The sequence below is a fragment of the Tetrao urogallus genome, assembly GCF_951394365.1.
Source record: "Tetrao urogallus genome assembly, chromosome: 2".
In the NCBI taxonomy this organism is placed as follows: Eukaryota; Metazoa; Chordata; class Aves; order Galliformes; family Phasianidae; genus Tetrao; species Tetrao urogallus.
In genome coordinates this window covers 75,374,445-75,387,971 of record NC_136814.1, presented here as the reverse complement: position 1 = coordinate 75,387,971, position 13,527 = coordinate 75,374,445, and the positions used below count along the sequence as shown (strand labels likewise).

The 13,527-nt window shown below is 39.0% G+C and overlaps 1 protein-coding gene across 1 annotated transcript in view; it reads left to right on the top strand.

Annotated features, from left to right (window-relative positions):
* ZNF292 (zinc finger protein 292) overlaps window positions 1-10,385 on the top strand; it is a gene marked incomplete at both ends in the record, with an annotated part of 54,405 nt that extends 44,020 nt beyond the window's left edge. The window contains 3 exons of the mRNA XM_079532754.1: window positions 238-374; window positions 1,468-1,609; window positions 3,228-10,385. Of these exons, the coding sequence (XP_079388880.1) occupies window positions 238-374; window positions 1,468-1,609; window positions 3,228-10,385 (7,437 nt within the window). The remainder of the gene's footprint in view (window positions 1-237; window positions 375-1,467; window positions 1,610-3,227) is intronic.
* Window positions 10,386-13,527: the final 3,142 nt, after the last annotated feature.

Genomic DNA, 13,527 nt, shown 5'->3' with positions numbered 1-13,527 from the left:
GTGACTGGGACATTAGGTTCAAGTTTGATGTCTTTAAGAAACAAGCTTCAGAAAAAGATTTTTTGTTAGCATAATCAATTTTGACTGGCTGGAAACACTGATTTTCTTTGAGTTGCATCACGGTGTAATAGTTAACTGTTCACAAGGTTACAAAGTCTTTTTGCAAAGGTTTAGATTAATGCTTATCTGAAAATGAAGCCACATGCTTAGTATTGGTCTTGTTTTCTTTCCTCACAGATTGCAGAAGTAGATTGCAAAGATGCTCTAGAAATGATCTGTAACCTGGAATCTGATGGAGATGAGAAAAGTGCTCTAATTTTATGTGCAGCGTTTTTATCTCGCCAGCTTCAGCAAGGAGAGATGTACTGTGCCTGGTGGGTTTGAGTATTGTTTTCTGTCTGGTGCAGTGTAAATTTATTTAGGGAAGATAGAGCTGGTCCATCAGTTGACTTTCTTTGTCTCATAATATCCGTGAGCTGAACAGGAAAGAGATGAGACTTCTGGAAAGCTTTTATTTATTTATTTATTTATTTTAAAGAAATAAAAAGTATTTTATAAGATTAGCTTTAATTATTGGAGTTTGAATGCTGCACGGTATGAAAAGGTACTAACAAATACTAGTAGCTGGTTAGTCATTTATCCTGACAGTAATCTTATGCTGTAGAAGTAAGGAATTTAATATCTGCAGGCAGGTAATCAGCCTTATGATGAATTTAATGCATAAAAACTTTTCCCTTCTGTCTTTGTTTCATAACACGTTTGTTTATCGTGATAAATTCTAGAAGCTGGGGTGCTCTTTCCTACAGATTAAAATGCTTACTATTTTGGGTTTGCTGTCACCAGTGTGGATTCGCTATGCTTCTGCACCTCATTTCTTGTACAGCAGTGGTAGAACATCTCTTAGTGGTGGATTTTGTGTTAACAGGTTCTGCTAAAGTTTTGCAGGTTATACCATTCTGTAGGATACTCAGTACCCTTGGCTGTTTGTACCTAAGGAGAACCTCTTATTTAGGAAACTTTTAGTATCAGAGATGAAGTAGTGAGTTAACTACCACTACTGTTTGGGTTTGGGACCTAATTTCTTGCTAAAGCAAGTTAAATTTGTATTCATAAAGCAGCTCAAGAAAAATTTATGTACCACAGAAAAAAGTGATCTTCCTATAGCTATTAATAATTACTGACAATGCAGAAGTGTAAAATTTTTCAAAACCACATAACGAGCCCACAAATTATGTAATTTGTGGCATTACTGCTTTATTCAGATCTTTTCTTTTGGAATTGAGTCACTGTGGTGGCTTTTAAAATTGGTTATTAATAATGTGGGTATACTAATAAAAGCTATAAGATGTGAGTAAATTCCTATTTTCATTTTCCCAAAGACAAAATGGAAACTTCTCAACTCTGCATTTCTTGTGATCAGATGAAAGATTGTGTTGCTGGCCTTGAAACGTTGTTCTTTTGTTCTAGGGAACTGACTCTTTTCTGGAGTAAACTGCAGCAAAGGGTAGAGCCTTCTATTCAAGTGTATCTAGAGAGATGTCGTCAACTTTCTGTGTTAACTAAGACTGTTTATCACATTTTCTTCCTGATCAAAGTAATTAACTCAGAGGTAAGGATATTCCTGAAAGAATATTTTAATGCAATTTAAATGGAGCTATAAGTAGGAAGGTATGAAAGCTGCTTAGATAGCCAGTCTTTTAGGGACAATCATAATTGGTTTTAGGAAATGATAACAACCTCTTTGTATAGGTGAACTGCAAGTTGATTCATTTTAAATCATTGTCACACTCTGGTCATTTGAGAGAAAAAAAAATGAGTTAAAAAAAAAAAGAAAAGATTGAAATGCCACAGCATTGTAAAGGTGAAGTTACAGCTTTCTGCTATTGTTTGTATTTACCAAATAAGGTATTTCCTGTTGCCAGGTATTAATATTCCTCTTTATTATTTTCCATATTTCAGATATTGTGGAAGATGTCATCTTATGGATGACTGGAGGAACTAAAGGCTCTATATTAGTGTATAAGAGTATTATGGAAATAAAGGAGGAGGGGAAAAAAAAAGAACAACCGAAAACATTTCAATCTGCCACAAAGAATGCAGTTTGTTTTGATAAATGAAGTACTTGCCTTTTGTGGACTTAGATACACATCTCAGTTTACATGTCTCAGTTTCATGTAATTTTCCTAGTTTTCTATCAGCAGTTGCACTATTTAATGTTTATAGCCAAGTTTAGCTCTTCCAAAAGCTTTTAGTTGGGTGAGATTTCTGTGATTCTTTGTATTCTAATTTCTTTTTTTCCTTTTCCATCGTTCTGGCCTGGCTTATCGTAGGCTAATCACGATTTTTTCTGAAGGCCTGAACTAAATTGGAGTGGTAGGGGACAATATTAAAAGCAGTCTGCTCCATGCCGTACTGATTTTTCCTTAGTGAACTGTAGGCTGTTTCACTGGCGGCAGAAATTTGAAACCATAGAAGTAGTAGATCTGTGCATTCATAAGTGCACTTGACTTTATTTTCATGTATATAGTGGCCTCTCTATGCATCCTTGGCAGCAAAAGGATCTGTAACATGAACATTAACATGATTTACTTTTCTGGAGGGTGTAAATGAGAAATGGGTGTACACATGACTTTTGAAACACTGAAATGATGGAATATTTAGTTCCATTTATTATTTGCAGTTGGAATGAACCTTCGTGTTCAATTATAATCAGTTGATTTTGAAGTGGAATAGTCTTCAAAACTAGAAGCAAACCCTTATGCCTTAAGGGATTTCCAAATTATATAGCTTTTTTATAATCATGTACTTCTCTTATTGTAGCTGTAGCACTACGTTTATTTCTACTTAGTGTTAACTTAGTGCTCCATAGAAGTTTATTTTAAATAAATGTGACTGGCACTTGTTAATTTATGGGAAAGTCCCAGTACTGCTGTAAAACAAACTGAAATCCTCTTTCATACAAGCTGAAAGTCACAAATATGGCAGAATGTACATTTAATATGTATTTTAATTGTGTCTAAGCTTTCAGTTTCTAGTAGCATGAAGACAGATCATGTAACTTAGCCTAGCATTTAAAGGTTATGCTTCTAAAGGAGTATATTATTAGATCCAAATGTATTTTCCTGATACTTAGGATGTTTGTTTTTTATGAAAAAATGAATATGATTTTTTAATTATTATTTATTTTTATTTAGAGCTGATTTACTAAGATTAATCTTGCTTTACAGATTGATGGTGCTGGACTTGCAACCTGCATTGAACTGTGTGTGAAAGCCTTGCGCTTGGAATCCAGTGAAAATGCAGATGTCAAGATATCTATTTGCAAGACTATCTCCTGTTTGCTTCCAGATGACTTGGAGGTTAAACGTGCTTGTCAGTTGAGTGAATTTCTTCTTGAACCCACTGTGGATGCATACTATGCTGTTGAAATGCTCTATAATCAGCCTGATCAAAAGTACGATGAAGAGAATCTTCCAATACCAAATTCATTGCGCTGTGAGCTCTTACTTGTACTGAAAACTCAGTGGCCTTTTGATCCAGAATTCTGGGACTGGAAAACTCTAAAGCGTCAGTGTCTGGCACTGATGGGAGAGGAAGCTTCCATTGTGTCATCGATAGATGAACTCAACGATAGTGAAGTGTATGAGAAGGTTGAGGATTGCCAAGAAGAGACTAAAGAAACCTCCATGAATGGGTTTGCTGGCAGTTTTGATGAAGCTACAAGCCTTCTTAAAGGTATCAGAGATGAAAAGCAGAAAAAGAGAGAAATTAAAAAACTCAGAGAGAGAGGATTCATATCAGCTAGATTCCGGAACTGGCAAGCTTATATGCAGTACTGTGTGTTATGTGACAAGGAATTTCTAGGTCACAGAATAGTTAGGCATGCTCAAAAACATTACAAAGATGGAATTTACAGTTGTCCTATTTGTGCCCAAAATTTTAATTCTAAAGAAAACTTTGTTCCCCACGTAACTTTGCATGTTAAAAAATCCAGCAAAGAGAGACTGGCAGCTATGAAACCGCTGAGAAGATTGGGAAGACCTCCTAAAATAGCAACTACCAACGAGAATCAGAAAACCAATTCTGTATCCAAACAGGAGCAGCGACCCATTAAGAAGAACAGTCTCTATTCAACAGACTTCATTGTATTTAATGATAATGATGGCTCTGATGATGACAATGATGATAAAGATAAACCATATGTACCAGAGATAGTGCCAGTTCAAAAGCCACTACCTGTTAATGAATTCACTTGCCCTGTAACGTTTTGTAAAAAAGGCTTTAAGTATTTTAAAAATCTAATAGCACATGCAAAGGGGCATAAGGATAATGAAGAAGCTAAACGTTTTCTAGAAATGCAAAGCAAAAAAGTGATTTGTCAGTACTGTAGACGACATTTTGTAAGTGTTACTCATCTGAATGATCATTTACAAATGCACTGTGGCAGCAAGCCTTATATCTGCATACAGATGAAATGCAAGGCTGGTTTTAACAGTTATGCTGAGCTGCTAACTCACAGGAAGGAGCATCAAGTCTTCAGAGCAAAGTGTATGTTTCCTAAATGTGGGAGAGTGTTTTCTGAAGCCTATTTACTGTATGATCACGAAGCACAACACTATAATACCTATACCTGTAAATTCACAGGCTGTGGAAAAGTGTACCGTTCTCAGAACGAACTGGAAAAGCATATTGAAGAACACAACAAGCAGCCTGAAAAAGTGCAACAGCCTGAAGGCCAGGCGAATCAGTCTGATCTTAGTCAACCTTCTAAAGCTAATGAAAGTACTGATGGAGTTGCTGTTAAAGAGGAATCAGCATCTGCTCCAGCTGACAACCAAAGTAGTTTTACTGAAGGAGAAAACTATGTCTGGAATGAAATCAAAGCAGAACCGGTAGGGAGTGAAAGTGCCAATACATCCCCAAATACACTGCAGCAAAGTGATTCCTTGCCTAATGCTGCTCCAGAAGAGGCTGCTGCAGGTTCAGTGAAGACGGAAGTAGCAATTCCAGTGAGCAGTGTTAAGATGCTTGCAGTTAACCAGAAGATCCGAGACAACTTTGTAAGGAGAGGTAAATTGGCTGCTACTACCAGTAAAGTAGATCCCACTAAATCTGGAGCCCAGCAATTGTGCTCAACAGTTGATTCTTGTCTTCCAGTTTTCCAAGAAAGAAAGGAAGAGAATTGTCTCAATCAGTCTCAGAATGTTCAAAATATATCTGTGAGTTCGAATACACTAAAACCAGAAGCCCTTGAATCCAAAAGCTTAGAAGGGCAAGTAAACATTGTAAACACGCTTAGCATGCAGAATCAGGCAGGATACCGAAACAGTGTTCCCATTTCCAAACTTGAAATTGAAGACAGTATTAAAGCTGCAGCTAATCTATATAACCTACCTTTAAAAACTTTAGAAAGTATTACATTTATTCCATCACAGCCTAGCATAAATAATTCCTTAGTTCCAACTGTGTCACCAGCAGCACCAGTTCAGAAATTTAGTTGCCAGGTTGAGGGGTGTACTCGAACATACAACTCATCACAGAGCATTGGCAAACACATGAAGGCAGCGCACCCCGATCAATATGCTACATTTAAAATGCAACGTAAGAATAAGAAACCACGAAAATCCAGCAATTTACAAAACGTTGAAAACGATGAAAAGATTGTCTGTCTGATGCCATCTCAAGTGGGCAATCCTAACGGTGCTGCTTTTACTGCACAGAACAAAACTAATTTGAATCCTACCTGTTCCAGTCAAGCGCAACACCTCTCAACTACACTTTTCCCAACTCACTTAGAAAATATGACCAATCCTGTGTTGCCTGTAGTGGAAAGTGTTATAAATCCAAGTTTGTCTACTCGTATTAAAAGTGAGCCTGAAAGTGTTTTATGTTCACAAATGGAAAATCTGTCTGGTGTAACCTTGCCTTCCCAGTTGGAAGATCTGGCAAAAAGAGTTATGCCTCTGAATATTGATGGCAGTTCAGATCCTTTTCTTCCTTTGCCTGCAGAGAATGGTCCAATGTCTCTTTTTCCTTCGCCATCAGAGAACGCCCCAAGCTCAGTCTTCTCACAACTGGAAAACAACACGAACAACTTTTCGTCACAACTAGAAGGAAATAGCAGTTCTGCTTTCCCAAAAGAGGAAACTATTGATCAGTTGTTTCCTTCACGAGTGAATAATGAAAACAACTTCAGTGAAACCAGTTCTCAACTTCCAACTCCAGAAAAGATGAAAAAGGACCGTGGCCGGGGTCCAAATGGAAAAGAAAGGAAGCCAAAACATAACAAGCGGGCAAAGTGGCCAGCAATAATTAGAGATGGTAAATTTATCTGTAGCAGGTGTTTCAGAGTTTTTACTAATCCTCGATCACTTGGTGGTCACTTATCTAAGAGGTCATATTGTAAGCCTCTTGAAGGATCAGAAATTTCTGCAGAAGCTCTGCAAGCTAATGGACAGTCTTTGCTTGCTAGTATGATTCTTTCCTCAAATTCATTAAGCTTGCAGCAACCCCAGGAGCCTACTTTCAATCCAGAATTGTGTTTTAAGGATCCAGCATTTCTGCAATTGCTTGCATCTGAAAATCGTTCTACGGCCTTACTGCAGACCATGTTCCCAAGGGCCAACGTGCCTAACTTTAATACCAGTGGAAATGAGGAAGGAAATCAAATTATAAAACAAGCTTTGGAAACCGCAGGCATTTCAAGTACCTTTGATACCACGGACGTACTTCCACATATCGTTACAACAAGTTGCGTCACTGGTACAACTCAAATAAATGCAACTGTTCTTCCCAATTCAACCATGTCACCTCTGTTGCAGACAGTCTGCAACCCAAGTACTCTGCTAACAGACCAAAACAGGACCCTCAATACCAAAATTCCTTCAGTAAACGAGTGCAAGAGTTTGCCTGTTTTTGCAACAGATGATTTAATGCTGAAGACAATTGAGAATGGCCTATGCTCTAGCTCATTTTCTAATGCTGCTGCAGCAGCACAAACCTTTGCAGGGAACGCTTCACGAGTTTCAGTTATAAGTACTCCTAATAATTCAGTATCAAATAACTCAAATAAGAAGGGAACCAGTGCTTCAAAGAGGAAGAGAAAAGCAACTACACCCTTAGTTGCACCAAACATAGCACAGAAAGTAGCAGTAAATAATATAACAACGGGTCTTCTAGCCAAAAGCTCTGAAGGAAACATGCAAACACAGGGAGATAATTTTCAGTCCAACTTGGTAGCACATTGTGATTCCCAAGCAGTGGCGGAAGGTCTCACACAGAAACTCAGTAATGCTGACAATCAGTTATTCGTGGCCAGTGTCAAAGAGAACTTCAAAGCAAACCTTGAGACTCGTACATTAATGGTGAAAGCTGAAAATGGGGATTCCCAGATGATGGCTACAAATTCTTGTGTGCAGGCCAATTCAGAGGAGCAGATTTCAGAAGACAGTGTTATTCAGAACTTTGAAAAAACCCTTGAAATAATTAAAAGTGCCATGAATTCACAGATGCTTGAGGTGAAAACTGAGATTCAGGATACTGGCACTGCTTCGGAACAGAACTTGCAAGTAAATACCGCACAAACTTCTTCAGGAAATTCTTCAAGTAGTGTGCTGTTACCCACTCACACACAGTTTGCAGTGCATTCAGGGAATGTCACTGCTGCAAAGAGTAACCCTACTCAGTCTGAAACATCTCAAAAAGTTGATAATCAAATACTGGAAATTTTGGAGGGCTTACAAAAACTGAAACTTGAAAATGATTCATCCATTCAGATCTCTGAGAGTGTTTGCCACTGTGCCCCAGCAGATACTCTAGCACCAGCAGTTCCTGTTGTACCAACTGAAAACAAGCCCCTCGTCCAGGTATCTTCAGAAACGATTATTCACTTTAGTGACAAAGTTAATAAGCCTTTTGTGTGTCAGAATCAAGGTTGCAACTATAGTGCAATGACAAAAGATGCGTTGTTTAAACACTATGGCAAGGTTCACCAGTACACTGCAGAAATGATACTGGAAATTAAGAAACATCAGCTGAAGTACGCCCCATTCAAGTGTGTTGTTGCTAGCTGTCCAAAGACATTTACGCGAAACTCTAATCTCCGAGCACACTGCCAGCTTGTACATCATTTTACAACAGAAGAGATGGTAAAATTAAAAATTAAAAGGCCTTATGGCAGAAGGTCTCAAAATGAAATTGTAAACACAACTTCGCAACCTGTTGAAATAAATTTGCAGACACTAATAACAGAAAACAAAACTGCAGCTCCGTTGGACAAAGAAGGTCAGATAAAGGAAGCTCTAGAGCCTGTGAATGTCTTGGAAAAGTTACTACCTGAGAAAAATATTCCTGAAAAACTGGAAACACCTCCCCAGGTGGTTTCCGTTCCATTGGAGCAGCATAACGCAGACGCTTTTGGTAATCCAGAGGCAAAAGTACGCAAAGTTAGGAGGCACAGGAAAGAAAAAGATGAGAGAAAACGTCGGAAGCCCGTAACAAAACCTCTGGAGTTTCCAACCAGATACAGTCCTTACAGACCATATCGATGCGTCCATCAGGGCTGCTTCGCAGCGTTTACAATTCAACAAAATCTAATTCTTCATTATCAAGCTGTGCACAAATCAGACCTCCCAGCCTTCTCTGCTGAAGTGGAGGAGGAGAGTGAGCCAGGTAAGGAGGAACGTGACGAGACTGAAACTAAACCCACCATCAGAGAATTCAGGTGTGAGATGAGTGACTGCTCCCGAATATTCCAGGAGGTTCCTAGCTTGATACAGCATTACATGAAACTTCATAACATGACCCCTGAGCAAATCAGAAACATGAAACCAGCTCCAGAGGCAGGAAGATTTTCTTGTGATCAGTCTCAATGTAAATCTTCATTTACAGTGTACTTCAACTACGTTACGCATCTGGAGACAGAGCACGGTGTTAAGATAAGGCCAAACAAGGTAGAAGATGATGGTGTATTCAAGTGTGATTGTGAGGGCTGTGACCGCATTTATGCTACTAGATCTAACCTCCTGAGGCATATTTTTAATAAACATAATGACAGGCATAAAGATCATCTAATAAGACCCAGAAGGCTGACACCAGGTCAGGAAAACATTTCAAGCAAAGCAAACCAGGAGAAACCAGTGAAGTCCAAACAGAGAGGACTGAAAAACAAATCGGGAAAGGAAAGCAGCAGGCTGTCGGAGAAAACAAAACGAAAGAAAAACGTTAACTTGGAAAACAAAAATGCAAAACCAATGCAAATTCAGGAAAATAAGGCTTATTCACTGAAACGCGGAAAGCACGTGTTTTCTATAAAAGCTAGAAATGAGGCATTATCCGAATGTACAAGCAGATTTGTAACTCAGTATCCGTGTATGATAAAAGGATGTTCTTCTGTAGTTACAAGCGAAAGTAACATCATAAGACATTACAAATGCCACAAATTGTCCAAGGCCTTTACTTCACAACACAGAAATCTTCTCATTGTATCTAAACAGCACTCTGTGCCAGAAGTAAAGGAAATACCTTGTGAGCAGGAGGAGACTGACCAAAAAATTGATGTGGAAGGAACAGAACCAAGTTTGTTACCAAGCAATAATGATTCAAGCACATCAACATTACCACAAAAAGAAACTGAGAAAGGTGAGAAGGACGAAGTGGATGAACTGACAGAACTCTTCATTACTAAACTGATTAACGAGGATTGTTCAAGTGCTGAAAATCAAGCAAAAATATCTTCCAGTGTAAATAATGACTCGCAGGAGACCAACTCCTGCCCCTCAGAGAAGCAAAAATCAAACAACTTAAAAAGAGCAAACAAAGAAAAAAACGTCTCTCAGAATAAGAGAAGAAGAACTGAGAAAGCAGAGGAAGTGCTGCCTGCTGAAGTGAGTAACCTGCACAGGGAGGAAGAGACTGCAGTTGCTATTCAGACAGCTGAAGAGCAGCCTGCAGCTTTTGACTGGAGTTCATTTAAGCCTATGGGTTTTGAAGTTTCATTCCTGAAATTCCTTGAAGAGTCTGCTGTGAAGCAAAAGAAAAGCACTGAAAGAGACCACCACAGCAGCGGAACCAAAAAAGGATCTCATTCAAACACACGAAAATCTAACGAGAAGACCTCCTTAGCAACAAGTAATAATGTCACTTGGTCATCTTCTGCAGCTGAAACCTTTGTACAGTTTGCCAATCCATCACAGCTTCACAGCTGTGATAATGTAAAGATAGTTTTAGACAAGACTTTTAAAGACTGCACTGAGCGTGCGTTGAAGCAACTTCAGGAAATGAGACCTACCGTCAGTTTGAGAAGACTTGATGAACACTGGGAAAATGATCCAGAAGTTACAGCTGCAAAAGAAAGAAAGGGTAATGAGAAGGGCAATCAAAACTGAAACCCTAATGTGTGTAACCATTACCTGTAATAAAGTTTATTTTCAATAGGAAGCCATCACGCATGCTAGTAACTGTCGAGCTCTTTTATTTTGAGGTGGTTTAATCTAGAGAAAAACATGACATTTGTCATGTTAATTTTCAGTTGTTTTTATCCCTATGGGACTTGAAGAACAGAATAATTGCTTCAGCTTTGTAAATACTTGATCAAAACCTCAACTTTCTATCAAATTGTCCTTTCCATGAACTAAATCTTTGTGAATTGTCTGTGATTGGTATCTTTCACCAGGTCACTGCTCATGTACAACAGTACTCTTTATTTGTAGATACATTTTTTTTTTTTGTATATATTTATTATTGTAAATCATTTGCTGCCACCAGCAGTCTGTAAGTCTAAACTATTAAATGACACATTTATATTCAGAATTTTAATTGTAACTAAGTGATCAAGTTTTTAAAACTGTCCTTTAATCATTTTAAATTAAGACCTTTTGAACTAAAACTAGTTAAGTCTCCCATATCCAGTTTATTTTGCGTAAAGCATTTATTTACAGGAGAGGAGCTGGATAAGATCACACTTCATAGATCCAACGTACTGACACACTCATTTTTGTACATTTTAACATGCAGTATCTACGAATGATACTCACATGTAGTTAACTCATAAATATAATAGTTTTCTTATAACTACATTTTTTCATGGCTTTTAATTGGATACAAAGCATTTATGATTCCATAATAAAAAAAATGGAAATGTGAATAAAATAGTTTGCTACATTGGAGATTTAAAACAATATTTGGTATTAAAGAATCCATTGTGAATGTGATAGAAAATTAGTAGTGTGGAGCAGTGTATATATTTGAGGTGGTGATTTGTGAAGTAGCCCAGTATTGCCTTAAATAAAATCACATTTCATTTCTTGTTTTATACATGTGATCTTATAAAGGTTATTTTTGTTTCTGTAACTTAGATTGGTGTATAGTTTAATTTTTGTTAAAAAATCAAAAAAATCCAAAAACAAACCTTCAGAAACCGTTTCTGTAAATAGTGGGTTTATAAAACAGATGGTTTATTTTGATAATACCAGTTTGGTATCTATCTATAAAACGCGTGAGTCCTTACCGTCAAAAACTGAATAAACAAAGGCACTTTCTGAAAGGGAAGTGAGATTGTGATCTTACGGATACGCTCGGTGGTTGTGCTCTCTCGATGGCACGGGCTCTCCCTGCACTCCTTTGCCCCTTGCTGACTGTGTTTGGCACCGCTTGTGCCACCTCTGTCTTTTCCACACTGGAAGGAGCCCCCGGAGCGGTAGCACTCGGGTTCGGGGCGCTTCCTCTGTATGCTGCTAACTGACACGGCGGGTGTCCGGTTTGTTGAGTAACCAAAAGAGCAAATGTGATGATGGGAGCTGTCGGTATCTAGGAATCTGTGGTATTGTTGTTGGTATGTGATTGCGCGCGGCTCAGACGGGACAAGCCAGCTGGATTGTGCGGTACCAAAAATTTCTCTTGGATTATTCTCATACTGGATGTGACCTACCTTCAGTAATATAAAATAGTCTTTATCTTCGGAGAGACTGGCTTGCATTTTTTTTTCTATAAACTTGTCTTGCCATGTAAAGCTTTGCATTAAATGCTTCACCTGATTGATTGTTTTTAAACCATTCACCTGGAATCTTTGACAGTTGACTTGAAGATCAATTCAGAGGGCAGGCTTTTGCAGCAGAACAAAGGGACTGGTTTTGAGAGCGATGATCTTGTATGAAAAAGCAAGAAGGCAGCAGCGTTTCAGCCTTGGAAATAGGGCTTCTTTTGCTCTTTGGTGCTAAGTTGTATGCCTTTTTACAAAGCATTTGCTTCCTTCTGAACAGAGTCCATTTGCTCATGTAAACTTCATCCCTGTTGAGTGACCAAACGCTGCCAGGTTAGCAAATCAAAGGTACAATCTGAAAATGATAAAAGCAGAACAGATGCTGTGTTTTCATAAAATTGCAGGGGTTGGAAAGGACCTCAGGAGATCATTGAGTCCTACCTCCCTGCTCAACAAGGTTTCTTACAATAGGCTGCACAGGTGGGAATCTGGATATTTTCTCTAGGAGAGATCATAACTGCATGGTGCCATGTCCTAGTGAGGGGACCGCCTTGGGAGCTGCTCTGGAGATCTGCTGTCCTCAGATGTACCTGAGGGTAAGGGGATGCCCACAGACCCCTTGATTGTTCATTTTTGGAATACCAGTTCATCACTTTTTGTGTTACTTAAATCAGTGCATCCAACAGAAACAGTTGGAAACAGTTTCTGGAAACTGTCCCACTTAGTTACTGCAGGATTTGCCCTTTTTAGACTGAGAATAGCATAAAACTGTTTAGGCACATAATGTTACAGTAGGATGCCATTTAAAAAAAATAAAATGTAGTGCCATACACATCCAGGACATAAGTTCTAATTCTGATCAGAATCTGAATTTCTGAGAATGAAATTTTTAATATTACTGTCATCCCAATCAATCCACACTGTTTAGAACCAGTACAGTCATTGCCCCTCATGGCACGTTCCCTGTTAGATGGATACCGATGGCCTGTTCAACAGGTAAACCAGTGTGGTATTTTTCCTTTAGAACAAGTGAGGTTTAAATAAAGGGCTGAAGGGAGGATTCACTTTAAGATCTCACGGAGCGCAGAAGGTGTTGTAGTTTGGTGAAGCCACCTGCAAAAGTTCTTGATGAGATGCATTTCTTTGGTACTTGCATTTGGGTATTTCACTACGAGCGATGAGTGATACCCTCCTACGTGCTGTGCTGACAACTGCAGGCCCTCACCCCACTCCTGCCCAGAGGATGGGACTCGGGATGGTGGCACCTCCTCAACCCATGGGGTACCCCAGCATCATCCAGGCCGTCCCCCTCTCTCTTCCCACATTCTTCCTGCCTCCCTGTCTCTCCCCATTACCTGGGCCTTGCAGCTCCTGCTTCCCCTCTGCTGGGCCCAGTTTGGCTCTGGCTGGAGCCTCAGCATGGAGGGGTGACAGGGTACAGGAGGTGAGGGGCGAGGGGAAAGCCATCTGCAGACAGGGAAGTACTTATCTTCCATGACGTTTTTTTCCAACTTCATCTCTCAGAAGGTGAGATTACCTGGGTTTTAAAG